General features: G+C 39.5%; 1 protein-coding gene across 1 annotated transcript; it reads right to left on the reverse strand.

The window, feature by feature from the left end:
• Window positions 1–898: 898 nt before the first annotated feature.
• LOC145405633 (uncharacterized) lies at window positions 899–16,522 on the reverse strand. Its single transcript, XM_080276963.1, has 11 exons — window positions 16,402–16,522; window positions 13,878–14,035; window positions 13,293–13,472; window positions 12,361–12,462; window positions 11,756–11,896; window positions 10,706–10,844; window positions 10,204–10,310; window positions 8,459–8,612; window positions 3,720–5,006; window positions 1,590–1,739; window positions 899–1,150 (listed from the first exon to the last, which is right to left on the reverse strand). Exons 1-11 carry the CDS (start codon window positions 16,520–16,522, stop codon window positions 1,110–1,112), a joined length of 2,580 nt encoding a protein of 859 aa, XP_080133089.1. The 3' UTR covers window positions 899–1,109.
• Window positions 16,523–17,246: the final 724 nt, after the last annotated feature.

Genomic DNA, 17,246 nt, shown 5'->3' on the forward strand with positions numbered 1-17,246 from the left:
TAATATCAATCATATCACAAGTAAACTATAAAATCTAAAAATGCTTAGAGATTATCTTTGGATGTGACAGAAATTACCAGTAAGTAAAAGCACAACCCCTCCGGCCCCAGGACATCTTTTTGGGCTTTATTTTTGCTGATACCTCCTGATTTTACTCAGCTCTGGGAAGACATTTCAGAGTCAGGGAGTTTAATGAAGATTTTTTTCAAATTCCTTTCAAAATGGATGTTACATTGTTTTGTTATGCTTTCACAGTGGATAAATGCAATATTTTCTCTAAGCAACTACAGAAATAGCAATTTTTTTCTACCTCCTTTCAGAGGGGAAAAGTAGCAAGTGTACCAGAATTTTCTCACTCCTTTCAAAGTGGACAAGTTTACTGTCATCATCAACATCCAGACCTCCTTTTCCCTGGATAAGTATAACAAATCATTTCCCACATTTTCATTGTGAGTGTTTTCCCCAAAGTAAATTAAAATCATGTTAGGTAACAAGAATAAAATACAGAAAAGATGCCATGTAGTGCCAGGGTTTTAAAACCAATTAAAAATATAATAAAAACACAGTACCTCAATGGACACTCCTCTCTCAGCCATCCTCGGAAAGCTACTGGAGATGTGAGGCTGGGGTCCGTAATTTTATCAACTTAGAGGCTTTGTGGCACCTGTATCTTGCCAATTTATTTCTCCACACAACATCAATATTCTCTGGTGTGCTATTTATGCAATCTACAATGATCTTAACTCTTTCAACCTGATGACATAGTCATTTTACTCTTGCATCTCCCGGTAACTTTATTCAGAAATGGAGAGGTTTGATATAGCCTTCATTAACCCCTTCAGAAAAAGAGGTCTCTCCATAGCTGAATGAATTTGTCTGGAGGCAGCATGAATAAAATAAAAATATATATGTCACTGGATTAAAGGGCTTCAAAAGATATAAATAGGACAAAGTAAAATACTAATGGATAGTCAGAGAAATAACAAATTAAGGATGAGGTGCTGGAAAGCCCACTAAGTTGACGGGAACACGACCCTGGGAGGAGGTGTGGCAAGAGGGTGCCGGCAGTGGGTCGAGGGGCAAGGCGGGGCAGTAACACAGCCGTAGTGCTAGAATGTGAGGATGGGCCCAGTACGATGGTCAAGAATGTCTGCAGGGAGAGAGAGAGAGGAAGTTAACACCATCATCATCATCACCCAGATTTCTTTTTTCCACCCAAGCATGAGGTGAGGTAGGGTCCAAGCAGCACGAAAAAATTGACAATAGGAGAAACTAAACCAAAATCTCCCTAACTTTTTCTATATACAGTATATATATATATATACTGTACTTTTACAAGCTAAATAAATCTACCTGGTGGTACAAAGAGTAATATATAAACAATACCATCTTACTGCGGCAAGTAAACAATACTGTTACCAGTCACAGAATTAAGAAAAATCTTACAAAATGTTCTGAGAAGTTTAATTGACTTCAAAAAGCACACCACTGAATTTCAAAAGTCACAGCTCACTGTCACATCATTTATCATAAAATATTTTACTGAAATAAGTGTCTGCAACAGTAAATCACCATCTGCAATAACCAACCTGTGATTATAGTGAACCAGGGTAGTGTGACATAAGTGAGGTATGCATTAAGTGGCACTGACTGCGCCCGCCGTGACTCCTTCCAGAAATGGAACGTTTGTGTGAAGCCCTTCGTCGTCCACAGTGGGTTATATGCACCATCGTCAAGCTCTGGAGGAAAGATACAAGTGTCCATGATTCATCTTTCACCCTACTGTTTAACTCTTACACACATTCATCCATCCATCAACCAATCCTGTTTTGCCCCACCATGAGTGTAAGGCCTAGAGCTAGGCTACTCAGTCCCAACATTTAAGGCAAGATTTACCCTGCAGCCTAAGTCCCTAAAAAATTAAGTCCCTAAAAAATTAAAGTGCTAATTATAACGTTGTTGCTACTTTTCTAATAGAAAATGACTGTGAAGTTTCCAATTTTTACCGTGATAAATTGACAATGGTCAAAAATGCATATTTCTACGAAAAAATTGTGATTTTCTGAGAAAAAATGCAAAAATAATTTTTGCTATTGTCTACTTTTGCAATGATGAGATTATTTGCTTCACGCTTGGTTTTTTTACTTGTATATATACACTAGACCAAAGGGTTAATGTAGTATATGTTTATATTACCATTTTAACCATATTTTGCTGGTGGAAATGCATGACTTTTATACCTTTTTTTTTTTGTCAATAAATGCCTTTTTCGTGCCTTTTTTGTAATTTTATTATGCCTCTTTGCCTGCCTGTTTCAGAGTTTTTTACTACCTAAACATCTGGTCTCTGCACAAAACACACAACATGTAAATCATAGTTTCATAAGAGCAGTGAACAAATCAGTATTAGATACAGTATATGAAGCAGGAAAACCAATACATTCAGTGTACACTCTCAAAATAAAATAAAGATTTATAACAGTACACAGAAGTGATAGCTGCAGTTGAAAGCATTATGTAAAATATACTTGAACACATTAATAAAGATGGCACTGCAATAATAAATTCCCGTCAGGATAGTGATAAAATACTGATAAAAATATGTCTGTCTCTATTTATCTATTGCCAGACGCCTTAATCCCATAAGAAGTGGCCACAAACAAATTGCCTCCATGTCACGCTGTCCCCCGCCATTTCACTGCCCTGCTCCCAGTTCATACACCCCTCTCTCATATACTTCTGGGAAACTATTTGGTAGACTGTAATAAAAAATCTGCTAAACCTAAGGTTATTAACTTTATGTCAAGATAACTGCTACTGATGTAGGGTATTTTACTTCTTTTCAGAGAACTGAATAAATGATTATCTGGCTGTAGAGAAAATCTGAAAGAAAGTTGAATGATGAAAATTAAGAAAATTATAAGGAGCATCTAATGGACAAGTTCAACTTCTTTTAAGAACATTAGTAGGTGCTGCATGAACTCTCCATCAGCACAATTCACAGCACTGTGAAACCAAGATATAATGTCATTAGAAAGTAAACTCAGAGGTGCTCGAAGAGGAATGTAGAAGATAATGTTAACACATCACACGGATGTGTAAGACAAGAGCTTTTAAGTTAAGGGAACTGAGAAAAGTTGAAGAAAGAAATCATCACACTTACAAAGCAGAAATGACCATGGTCAGAACATGTTTTCCAAAGAACAAATAACTGGTGAATAACTAGCATAACATTGTGATACCTCATAGATGGAGACAAAGGATGAAGTATGCAAACACATACAGTGCAATCTGGCAAAAAGACAGGGCTAAGATAAAACAGGCTAACACCCATGAAGTAAGAGTTGGGAAAGATCTGAATTATTCAGTAAACTGATACAGGTTCATGATGATGATGATAAACGTGATAAATTAAAGACGATTAAATCTAGTTCCAGGTTAATTTGGAAACAAAGTACAAATCAAATTGGTTGATAGGATAAAAGGGTTAGGATAATATGTAAGATCATGATGATGATGAGATATGCTGTACTTACATTTGCTCCAAATGAATTATGAAAGCATTACAACTACACAGACCTGGCTACAACACAACATTCAAAGGAGGTGCACCAAATCTGTGACAATGCACAGACACAAAAACAAATCTACGGCAACACATTCGGTTACTACAGGTCTACACTGCTACATAAGAGGAGGGGGTACAGGATGGGTACCTACGGACATCGCAGAGAAAGTTAACTCTCGTGCCATCCGGGGTCATTCTGTATGGCACCGTCACCTTTCTCTTCTTTTTAACAGGGCTTAAATTCAGTGCTGTCAGGGACTCAGACGCAGCCTCAACACCTTCCGAATCTGACATTTTTTGGGCCTTTGTTTGTGCCGAATCTATGGAAAGGGACTTTTGGAACTGTGGTCTTTCAGTGAAGCCTTCCATGTCACCCACAGCTCCCAGGGGATCGCACTGTACTTTTGACGTGGAGGGAATTGGGCTGCCAAGAAGCTTGGAGCTCTCGTTGATATTCTCCGAATCCTCGTCATCACTCAAAGGACTGCCGGCACCAAGTCTGGATGTGGATGGAGTTGATTCGCTGTGTCTCTCGTGGCTCAGGTCTTCAAAACTTCCTAAGAGATTACTGTGGGATGCTGATTCTTTGACTGGTGTGTTGGGGTACTTATCACTACTCAATGATATGCTTTGTGATTCGGGAGGGGAATGAACTCTCTGTGCAATTCCTGGCTTCTTGTTACGAGATTTGGCTGGACTGACAGGTGACTCTCGATTTCTGGTACCTTTCTGGGGGGACTGACGAGGTGAGTGTGACTTTTTAACTGGCTGTGTATGACTCTGTCGCTGGTTAAGTGAATCAAGAGACAAATTTGACTTATTAGCCTTGACTATTTGTTCCTGGATGTCCTTACAGATAAACGATGTTTCAGTTACATCACCAGAGCTACCTCTTGTCTTTGTTGTATCTTTGATCATCACAAATGTGTCTTCCTTCTTCTGGGCAATGGCACCTAACTCTGTGCTTTTATCAGGTACAAACAAGGAGTCAGTTATATCACCCTTTGTTTCCATAACATTAGGGTTTGGCACAGAGGTTCCTGACAGATGAGGCTCGGAGTTTATTGCGCTTTGTACATGGATTATTGCTTGGGGTATAAGTGGGGATTCAGGGCAGGAGGGGAGGAGGGGGCTGTCTTCCTGTGGGGACTGGGGACGGCTTGAAGACAAATCAAGGGTCTGACCGGGTAAGTTTGAGGTAGGAGAGTTTGGGACTGAAAGGTTTAAGTTAATTCCAGCTGCATCTTGGCTTTGCAGGGCCGAGGGTGGAATCTGTCGAGCTGCTAGGACACGGAGGGGAGGAGGGTTGGGGTTGGAGCTCACAGTCTGGTCTCCATGAAAGTGCCGGCATTTGGCGCAGCGAACAGCCTGTGGCGTCTCCTCCTCTTCACGAATTGTGTTGCATGCTACCACTGAACAACATCTACCACTACACACCGCTAGAAAGGAAAAAGAAAAAAAGTAACATAAATAAATTGCAGAGAGGGAAAAACCATGGCGTACAGCATAAAAACTGGCATAAACAGGCAGAGAACAACACAAAGCTAAGTGCACAGAACATTACACAGGCCTGGCTGGTTGGCACATACACAAGAAAGGGAAACAGTGTGTGCTGGCAATAAATGGAGACTGTATTCTCATCAGCTATGGAGGCTTTCTGGCACATCTACATGGTGATTTAGTTATTTCTCTATTATTTTTCTTGTATATTTAAATTTTTTTAATATCAACTTAATTTGTATGATGTAGCAGTGTAGCCCTTGGTCCACCTTCATGTGAACCTAGTGACAGGAGGCTGAAGCTGCCTTCTTCAGCAGTCCACCATCCCCTGTTTGGGGGATAGGGTGGGGAGCTGAAGACTGCTTTATAACTAGGCAGTGTGCTGCCTGGTTATATGGTGCCACCATGTGAAGGTGTTCCATTCCTGCCCACTAATTACCACGAGCAAGAATAAAGGGTGGTGCAAACAAAAAAATCTTATTCCTGATTGGTTTCATCGATTACTTCATTTACTAAACCAATCATGAATAAGGTTGTGTTCCAAACTCTTCACTGATTAGTTCATTCACTAAACCAGTCATGAATAAGGCTTCATTCCAAACTCATGTATCTCTATACCACCCTCATATTTCCCTCTTAACATAAGCAAGAAATCAATGCACTGTATCATATGCAGAAATAAACAGGTAAGGAAGAGGTGCCATAGAACCTCCAAAGCTGACAAGAATACAGGCCCAGAAAACAGACAAGGTGGGAGTGACCATCATACACGACAGCAACAAGCACAAGAACTTCATATGCAATGGAGAAAGAACTGAAATGTTTAGGTCCACTCACCTGCAATACTCCGTCACTCACTCATTTACTGGTACAAGTTTTCACTTGAACCATACACAAACACACACACCTCAATTCTCTCAGTCCAATGATGTATCAAATACAGTTGTTGTTGTTGCTGTGGCTACCGGCTCATCTGAACATGGAACCAATGGACAGCAGTCTGAAAGTGCCTTTCAACTCCTGATCACCATCCTTCTTTCAGGAAATATGGGGGGAGCTGAGGGAGTCTGCACAACCAGGTAGCAAGCTGCCTGGTTATACTGGTGCCACCACATGAAGGTGTCCCTCTCTTCGGCACCATTTTACACAATAAGTCATTGTATGTCAGGGATGCTTTCGAAAACATCACAATTTTTTCCAGACAACTGTAACTGTAAACTGGAGGAAACAGTTAAATTAGTTTTCTATGCAGCAAAGGAATTTTATTTAGGAAATCATTTTGGAATTTGCTGTGTACAGTACTTCATCATCATCATCTAATCCTGTGTTGCCCCATAAGCAGCACAGGAGCCCGGGCTAGACAAGTTGATCCTGACATTCAAGATGAGAGTGACCAGTCTTACTCATCCGAGTTGCATTACGTGAGCAATAAACCTCAACCACCCCTTGGATATAAACCTGCACAGGCTCAATCCAATTGGAGCGCCTTAATTACCCACTAAACCACCAGGTGCCGTAATTTGGTTACATGGTTACCACCCAATGTACAGTACTTAACTGAAAGAAATGGGCATAAAAAAGTCAATATATAACAAGGACTTACTGAATTTTATTCTTGCTACTTTCAGACCATATTAGTTAACCTTAGGAAAGGCCATTCATACTTAAGATCAATGAATGCTGTATCTAACAACGTCAATTAAAACAAGGATGTCACCTCTTCGTGATTGAAGGCACTACATGAATCATGTCAAACTGTGCAATGCAATAAACCCCAACCACTACTCAGATGTACACCTTAATGGGTCACATCCAGTCTCTGTGCCTTAACCCATTCAAGTATCAGGCATCTGTCCAGTTATCAGTACTATATGTGGTTATCATCCAAAACTGTAAGTAGCTTCTTGGGCTACGAGAAACCTCTTGGTTTGTCACTCAGCATTAAAAAACTTGACAGTAGCACTCTATAAAGTGAACACAGTAATAACATACAATGATGTTATATCCTATATCCTTGATAATTACACACTAATTCACTGATGTGCCTCTCCTAAATGAAACCAAAAATGTATACAATACAGTACAGCCATCCCTTATTTTTTGGAGGCTTAACTTTGCCAGATTCAGTTATTCATGGATGAGTAAACTATCACAAAACATACAAGTTTAAGGTGTATTATAACAAAATTTGTTGCTAAATTATCTTTAATTATACTTTAACATGTATACTGTATTCTAATGTCTGGAGATGCTCGGCGGCACTACAATGTGTTTTTAGGCCATTATATTGTTAAACAACAGCTGTGGGAGCCCCATTTAAAAAATGAAACAATTGGAATAATCACACATCAACAGTGAGGGCCATAACATTAAAAATTATCATGTTAAGTGTGGACAAGCCACCACTTGTTTACAACCATATCTGATGCACATGATGGTGACAGAAAATGTTTGCCCCATTTGTATTCATGCTAAATACACTCTATACAGTAATGAAAAATGCAGGCTGATTGCATCTAACAATTATGGGTGTTCCATAAATGATTAAAAAATTATGGGCTTCCCTACACCTTTACACACTAAATTTTTAATAATATGGCCATAATAATATAACACAGAGTCAAAACAAAACCAAAGGTTGTATTCTCATGGACTTAGTGCCCTCCTTAACACCTCTTTCCAAGAATTTATCCTGCACATCACACATTACCATCTCAAACATGGTGACATATTATTTACTTTCTTCTCATTGTATTCATGTTTTTATTAAACTAGAAAGAGACCTTTCTGACTGGAGAGGTTAGATACGGCCTTCACTGAACCAATAACTATCAAGGGACAGTCTTGAACCCAATAAACCCATCTAACAGCAGCAAAAACTAAAGAAAAAAAGATATTGGTGAATTGAGTTAGTTAACCTCTCTACCCCTGGTATCTTCCAATGCAGATCAAAACTATCTGACACTGATTGAAATGAAATATATACTAACTCAGCTGCCATGAAAGAGTTATGGTTCCCTTGTATGTTGTGGGGAAGCATATGATAAGGGTTTGGCTCCCCCCTACCCTTTTATTTTTTTACCTGGTAAGCCACGAACTGACTATCCTATAGATGTATGTGAATGGCACGGTTTTGTTTTTGATGTGTGATGAGTGGCTGTTGCATGTCCTCCTCCTGGACATCGCCTAATTCCATATCTGGGTATTAAGGTTGCTAAGACAATGATGATCATTCTAATATGGACATAGCATCCACTAGCAACATTCAATAGAATTTTAATAAGTCATATGCAGATACAGTACAGTATACACAGGTAAGGAAGAGGTGCCAGGTAGCCAACTATGCCCACAAGAATATGACCCCACATATCACCACTTCTCCAGCACTCACCATCTCTAACGTCGCCGGACTCTATCTCGTACAGTCCGTCAGCAAAATAGTCCAGCCCTTCATTCTCTGACCTGGACCGCGCCCCTTCCGGTCGGGACTTCCACCCGGCATTAATGAATGTGTTGAAGTTTGCACTGGGGTCACTGAGACGACGCTGGGGACAAGAAGTGTGCAGTGATTATACATTACTGTTAATCACAGAAAGAAAAATGTACTTGTCAATCTATCACTGCAGAACAAAAGTTACAGCCAATCCAAATAAACATCTATCTAATATATTGTACATACATTACACAATGCAGTGGACTGTTAGATGTTGTTACTTCATATATGGAATCACTGCAAATGAAGAAAGATATAACTGACCTTAAAATGCTAAGACTTAAGGGCATGTGCTTAAACAAAAAGGTGGAAACAGTGAGTTGCATTCCACACTAACTTACAAGCTTACCAAACTGTGAAATCCACCAGAAGGTTCTTCACAATTTTTCTCAAATACAATCATCATCTAATCCAGTGTTGCCCCATGAGGAGCACAGGAGCCCGGGGCCAGGCAAGTTGGTCCTGACATATAAGATGGCAGTGACCAGCTTCACTCATTCCCAAGTAGCATTATGTGAGCAATAAACCCCATGCACCCCTTGGATATAAACCTTCACCGGCTCAATCTGACTGGGGCATCTTAATTACCCACTAAACCACCATGTGCCATATTTTGGTTATATGGTTACCATCCAGGGTAGTAAATGGTTTCTTGGTGTACAGGAAACCATTAGGCTTGCCACTCAGTGAAAAGTCACCCATAGGCAGAAGTGAGAGGAAAGAATGAAGGAAAGAATGACAGAAGAGGAAGGCATGAAAGAAGGAACGATGAGAGGAAAGGACAGGCAACGAAGAGAGGCACTACATCAAATAAGTGGATGGTAAGCATCCACACACAGCATAACAGTATACTATAAACCAATCTCCTTGTACCAACATGATTACCAGTCTCACCCTATGACATAATTGTAACAGAGAACAGGGATAAATTGTGATACCAGTAGGAGGCCACTGAATGCAAAAATGTGGAATGCCACAATTTTTGCTTAAGCATACTACCATTAACATCAGAAGTAACTAATTCTACAAGGAAATGCGCAGAAAACTTAGCCAGAACTGATGTAAAACACAGTAACTGAGCACATGCACCATGTACAAAACATTAGCTGATAGAGCTACGGTAAGCAATTTTAAGGCAACTACAACACTGCATCTGGCAACTTGAGTTACTGTGTAGCTATATAAATATTTTTTTTTCAATTCTATCTCATGAGGTAATGGAAGCACCTTAAAGCAGGGTATTCTTTTTACCATTCCTGTCACACAGTGGAAGTGAGGATTTTGTCTAACGCTGCAAAAAAAAGGAAGAGATGCAATACTACTGTGAATTACTGTAACAATAGAGCTACTGCATCTTTTTCCTCACCTTTAGAAACTTCAAGAAGAAATCACAAACATCCACTGCATTTATGTGCAACAGAAGTAGAGAAGAGTTTAAAAATCTCCCTTTGTTATGCCATCAGTAAACTCAAAGCAAATGACAAACTTCTCCATTAAAAGTCCCCATCCTGAGGTCAGCCAAGGTACAACCGATGCTTTCTAAGAACTGAATGCTATATTAACTTCAACAGGCAAAAATATATTTAACTATAGCAAAAAAAATTTATAAAATGCTGCTGAGGAATAACCTGGTAGTGGCTGACCTGGTGTCGGTATATGAACCTGTCTTCTGGCTCGTCCTCCCAGTCACAGTCCCACATGTCTGTCAGGCTCACACCTGGCTCTGATGTTGGAGTCTCCACACCTGAGCCTACAACACAGAATAATGTTAATTTGTTCACCTTTAATGGTGGAAATTTTGGTTCCCACACAGCTTATTTCATATAGTTGCATGGCAGAATAAGGCAGTGCTATGGCTCTACATCCTTTTCAAAATACTTGTTCAAGACTAACATCACATTGTTTTAAAACAGACAGTAATTTCAAATTGAGTTAAAGTGAACAAAATAATGTAATTTCCTGCTATACAGTACAATGAATGAAACCTTTTTCAGTGTACTCATAATATTCATCATGCTAACCCACACTCTACAAAGGTATACTCAACAATGAAGCTGATGTAAATTTACCTCAAGATCATTACACATTATTGTACTTCTTTCTCACCCTCAACAAACAACCACAAAAGTCAAAATGGAAGCCCACCCTTAGGCTTTGTAACAGCCATCTCAGCGTGCCCTTTGCCCTGCGGTCCTTTCATTCTTACAAATTCTATCCGCTGGTTGCTGTTGCCTGCGAAGAGCCCCATCATCATCCGCTGCGCCACCTTGCTGCTCAAGCTGGCCTGCAGGTTACAGTAACATAGTTGCCGTCATGTGGAAGGATGGGATTCATGAATATTTTGACAGATTGGAATTTCTACATATTTTGTTTAATTTCATTTTTGTGGGCTCCAACATGCTTGCATGTGTCGGCCTTGGTCACTTAACGGTGGCTCTCCATGCTGCTTGATCCCTGGCAGCCTCTGAGGTCACACTTAATGACCTCGTCCCACTCACTAGGACTTCTGATATCTCTCTCATAGTTTCTCTATAATAATTCTCCCTACCACACTCAATAAACTTATGCCACGATAATTCTTGCACTCACTTCGCTCACCTTTATTTTTGTAAAGGGGTACAATCACAGCCTTTTTCCACTCTTCTGGCATGGTTTCACTCATCCATGCCTTCTTACATATCTCCAACAAGAACTTCATTCCACTCTCTCCAGTACTCTTCAGCAACTCTGCATACACCTCATCAACCCCAGCTGCTTTCCCATATTTCAGACGCTTCACAGCACTCTTCACCTGTACGAGTGTCATGTCTCCTGACACTGCATTCCCTCAATGCACACCCCCATACCTAATCAAGTTTACAGCCACTCTGCTCTCTCTGTTCCCATTCATCAGGCTTTCAAAATATTCTTTCCAACTGGTCCTTACTTCATCCCCATGGGTTAATAATCTACCAACTACATCCTTCACACCATCAAGTTACTTTCTGCTTTCATCTCTACATTTCTGCACCTCTTTCCAGAATAACTTCCTATTTTCAGAGTAGTTTGCATTCATTTTTCTTCCTAGATCATCATCTACCTCCTCCTTTTTCCTCTTCACTAGACTCTTTACGTGCTTCTTGCTCTCAGTTTAACACACAGTAAAAAACTCCCAAAATTAAAATCTCAACCCATGACATTCTACTGTATACTGACTCTGGCATCATAGACTCTCTTGAGTGCATCATAGCGTATGGACCCAAGAAATATAACTGCCTGACGTGTGCCAGCATGGTCCGCTGCAACCAGTTCCACACATACCATCTCACCGTCACGTACCAACATGTCTGCAAACACCTGTATGGGGAGGAGGGAAAAATATTACCTGTGAGGTGAATGGGGGCACCCACTACACTACATCATGTTAACCCTGCTCTCCCTAAAAAAAGAGGTCAGTATGCTTTATTCAAGAACCTACAGCTTCAGGATCTGGAAGTATCTAATATATGCTGAATAAAAGTGTCTTGCATTAAATGGACTATGGCAGAGATATAACTGTTCACATATTAGTTTTACAAGATACAATACATATTTAAAAAACAATCTTCTTGTAATTTTCCATGCATTTCATAGCAAAAATGAACATGTAGAAAAGCAACTGATTGCACAATGTCTGTACAAATAATTAGTTAACAATGACAACACAGTTTTCAGAGGACTCATTAAAATTTCCTCCTCTTACCCAATGACTAAACAGATAAGCTCCACAATGCGAGCATGAAGCAATGCTGGAGGGAGAGATAATACTGCAAAATATTTACCTCATCAAAGTTATCTACGTGAAAGCAAACACTAGGGTACGTTATCTCCTCCACTTCTCCTTTTGTGTCCATCCGGCGCCGGCTTGGGCTGGCATACACCTTCTGCGAGAACGTAAATGAACGGACTTGGCAGACAGAGAGAATAAGAAACATTAATTTTTTTCATTATCATTATCATCATCATCGTCATCATCAGATCTCTTTTCCCATCTATGTACAGTATTAGGTGAAACGGTCCAAAGAGAAAGAACAAAAATCTGATGGAAGGAGAACTAACAAAAAGTCTGCATAATTAATGGGCCACACTAAATTTTTCACCAATTTCAAATAAACAGAGAGCAGCTACCCTTAGGAACCAAACATCCTCAAAGATTCATCTCTTTTTATTCAATAAAACTTTTTATCATTAGCCACAATGCTGTATGAGTTGTCCTTGCAAGCTGTAAATAATGAAGAATAATCCCAGGACTCAATAACATAAATTACAACTACATACGATTTGCTGGGAAGCATCAGAATAACCTTGAGCTGATTTAGCCATTTAGGGAAAAAGGAGTATGAGAGACTGACTGATGAAAGCATGTGAGCAAGGTGGAAGGGGATAGGTGGAGGGAGAAACTGAGGATATGATGGAGCAATGAGGTGGAGAGGTACATCAGTATGATGCAGAGAGGGAAGCCTTATGGTCAAGGATGGGGTGACGTGGAGGGGATTTGTCTGTGGGAACCCCTTCCATGTTAAAGCTGTCCACTTACAGAGAGACAGAATGACTGATAAACAAGTACAGATAGACAGCCAGACTGACAGACAGATAGACAAATGGGTAGATAGTTAGATATATGGAGACAGATAAAATGACAGAGAGATATACTGGTATAGATAAAAAGACTGAGATATACTGGTATACAGTAGACAAAGACCGATATACTTACCTGTGAGTGCCGCCTTAGAACTTGTAGGTCCTTTGGGCTGGTTCTGGTGCAAACAGCAAGGGTGAGGGTGTAGTCAAACTGATGGATGATCAAGTTGAGGTAGACTGTCTCCTCCCAGTCTATGTCTGGGTCGCCAATAGGCAGCTTTCGACTATCCCGACGGTACACTTCAACCTCTGTCTAATAGGGAAGTGGTAGAAGAGGTATTTTAGGTGGATATGAGGTCTTTCATGTTGCAAAATCACACAGAAAAGGAAATAATTCATGGCACTGTAAAGTCAACCCATATTATGAAGCAGAACCAAAAGGTTAAAACAAATTTATGACTAATGCCCTGTCATAAATGATGTTTGTTCTTACAGGAGGCATATGATACAGGATGATTTTACACGTTTCCATTCCGTGTCCTTTCTGCAAAATCAAATTACACGATATTTATCTTTCCAAAGTCTAAGCGAGACAATTTTTCAGGAAGAATCTGAGACATGGGAAGGCCCTTCCACTTCCTGAGAAACAAATTACCGTATCAGTTATCACAGGCAATTAACCTTAAGTTTTATGTGAATCTGGACCCTGAAATCTTACCTGGTACTTGGGTATATATCGTGATCCCTTGAGCTGCTTCTTGCGTATAAAGAAGAGGAGGTCATCAGCGTCAGTGGATCTGTCTGTCTGGAAGAGGAAGTGGCGCACAAAGAGGTCGGTCCAGTATGTTGTCCCTTGCACCATCACGAACCCTGTGTCTGCACGTCCCCGCCATGTTGACACAAAATTTACATTATTGTCTTCCCAGGGTAAGCACCACACTATAGCATTCTACAGACACCAAAAAAAAAAGTACCGTATCTGAACATTTTAATTCCTTCTGCCCAGACATGCATTGTTTCTTTCTTTTCACTAGATCCATGTGATTTAATTAAACTTTCACCAAATATGCCCTGTCAATTGGGGTTAATTTTTCTAACACACGGAAGGATGCTATTACCATACACAGGCACCCCTCTCTAGCACCAGACAGAATTTAAGGTGTATCCTGATTTATAATTGCAATGGAACCTAAAAAATCAAATTATAAATTCTTATGCAGTACAAATTTCAATTAATCAGTCCTACAGGATGGAAACAAATGATGATGTAAACATGAAATGTAGATTAAAGCAGATGCAACATGGATATTCTGCTTTGAGAGAGAACTACCCTGTCTTAGGGAAAGAAGCATCTACACCAGTATCCATTAACTTGGGATTAAATACAAGATCATGGGGGAAATATCCTAGTGTTGGCTGCCATGTAACCACAAATCAATACTTACTTTATAGAAGTTTTCTTAAGCAGCTGATTAGTTTCACTAAGTCCATGGGGATATGCAAATTTGGAGAGTTGGTACAGGTTTAGTTTAGACACTGATAAACTCTGGTTAATTTAGGTCTGATAAGTATACTTTAGTTACTGATTAAGCTGACCAAATCCATGGGGGCTGGCAAATACAGTCAGTTGGTGTAAGATTGGTTTAGATAAGGAACAAAATCAGGTTAGCTTAAGCAATGATAAACTGACACAGCACTATACTAAACCCTTTCAATCCAGGTGAAGTCCTTTTTAGTTTACTCTTGCTGCTATTTGACAAATTTATTCAACTCAGTAAAGGCTTCTCATACTATTAACTAACCTCTCCGGATCAAAACATTGAAAGCATCTGTAACCTAAGTTGATCACAAGCAACGAGAGGTGGAAAGATCAATATGAAAGACATCCTTGGACTCAATGGGCTAAAAAAAAAAAAAGGTATAATTAAATCTCATAAGCTAAACCCAATATGCCCTAAAGCACTGTTCTAAAGTCCATGTACTGCAGTGTGTTAACTGATATAGCTGCATTTCAAATTCAAGAAAGCATACCATAACTGGACAAAACACAATATCCCACCTCTTGTTTTTCGCAGGTCTTTGAGTATCTCAGGAAACATGTTTAAGAAAATATGATGGTCCTGTGTTTTAGAATAACTGTGCACTCCAATGGGCCTTTAACAGTTACACCACCTCACTTACACAGTAACATCACTGTCATGGCCTTTTAAGAGTAATTGTGCACTTCAACTGGTCTTCTTAGAGTTACACCATATCACATACAGTACCATCACTATCATAGCATTTTACCATCAGTTTCAAAGCCTTTTAAGAGTAACTGTGCACCTCAATGGATCTTCTTCATCACCTCACTTATCACCAGAAGCATCTCATACTCTTACCTTATCTGACACTGACACTATCATTTCCTTCCCTTCAATGAAATTATCTCAGAGAGTCAGCAGTTTCCTGTCTTTAATTAATGTACAGTAACTTACAAAACTCCTGTAATTTACTCTCAATCAATTAATATATCTTTATAATTAATATACCCTACCATCTGAAACACTCTCAAATAAGTACTGTACATCATCTAGCTTTAATATAACTTCTGAAATACTGTTCTCTCAAGCAATATCTGTAACCTACCTTTAATAAATGCAAAAAAAAAAAAAAAAAAACTACTGTAACCTGTCTTTCAGTAATGTAATATAATTCAGGCATCAATACAATCACTGTTGCTGTTCATTATTAGAATCCTCACATTAGGTCTATCATGATTCTCAAGCAAAATATAACAAATACATAAAATACTGTTCTTCCCTTATCATGCACTCTGTAAACCACTCTAAATAAAAGTATTCTCAATCTGTTCAAACCGGACACCCAGTTTTGAATGCTCTTAATCTGACTTTCTTATGCACAAGCACTTCAAGATGGTGTACGGTACAGCAACTTTCAGTCGGTTATTGTACAGGAAATGCATGAGGATGCAGTTTTATTATTATTTTTTTTTTTTACTATAGTGCACACTTGCTACCGTACATGTCAATAATTAAGCTTTGCGTTCAAAATTTCTGAAGGAACATATGCTACAATTACATAACCAATTTATTTTAAAAGTACAAAATAAATGGTGTCTCTCGGGTTTGACTGTTCTTTCACGTGTCATAAGGTCGTCAGAATCATGTGATTCTAGTGATACAAAACTGGTACAAGCGCGGAGGCAGCTGCTGTCAAGCTGTCAGCAGCAGGCAGCTCACCGGAGTCCTTGGACATGAGGCACTGGCGCATCTCCTTGGCTCGCTGGAAGTTAATCTCTTCAATCAGCTGTTCCAAGGCAGTCACATTACGAAGTATATCCTTGGCGCCCAAGCCAGCCATGGTGATGACAGCAGGACGTTAATTGAGAAGGCGAGAGTGAGTCATCCTGCACCAGCTGCCAGCAGACGACAACGCTGCCTGCACCACTACCAACTCCACCCACGCACGGTTTTGCTTTTGCGTAACTCTTGATAGAACTATCTAAATTGACGTAAATATCAGTGACTCAATATACTGTGAAATCTGACTTGGTTGTACTATTGCCACTGAATATTCCATGTACTGTAGAATTTAAGTGTATAGGACAGTCCCTGCCACGATCACCTCAACATTTTTGACATTAACGCAAAGCCCAAACTTGCGGTAGTTTCAGTGGTACAGTGATTATCTTCAAGTAGCTCTTCTGTACTTAGCATATTCAGTCGAGTAATATAGTACTGGGCAACCAGGTATGTTGTGATGACTAATAAATATTGTCAGGATAAATTAATTTATATTTCTAGGTCAGAGATTTGCTTAATTTTTATTAGCAAAACCTTATGTAATAATGTTTCAAACAGGTATTAATTCATTCACTGTAACCCATTTACTCTAACCTGATTGAGATCCCTAACTTTTTCAGCTCAGTTGATGGCCTTAGTGTAGTCAAATGGTAAGGTTGATATAACAGTCCTGAGATTCCTATAGCCAGGACACAGTACAGTACTCAAACTATGGGAGTGGCCAAGTTCCAGGAGGTGAAAATTTTTAATTTCAATATCGATATCTCCATCATCCTGACTTC

The sequence above is a fragment of the Coenobita brevimanus genome, chromosome 67 (assembly GCF_032717465.1).
Source record: "Coenobita brevimanus isolate Jiangsu-jjx chromosome 67, ASM3271746v2, whole genome shotgun sequence".
NCBI classification, from domain to species: Eukaryota; Metazoa; Arthropoda; class Malacostraca; order Decapoda; family Coenobitidae; genus Coenobita; species Coenobita brevimanus.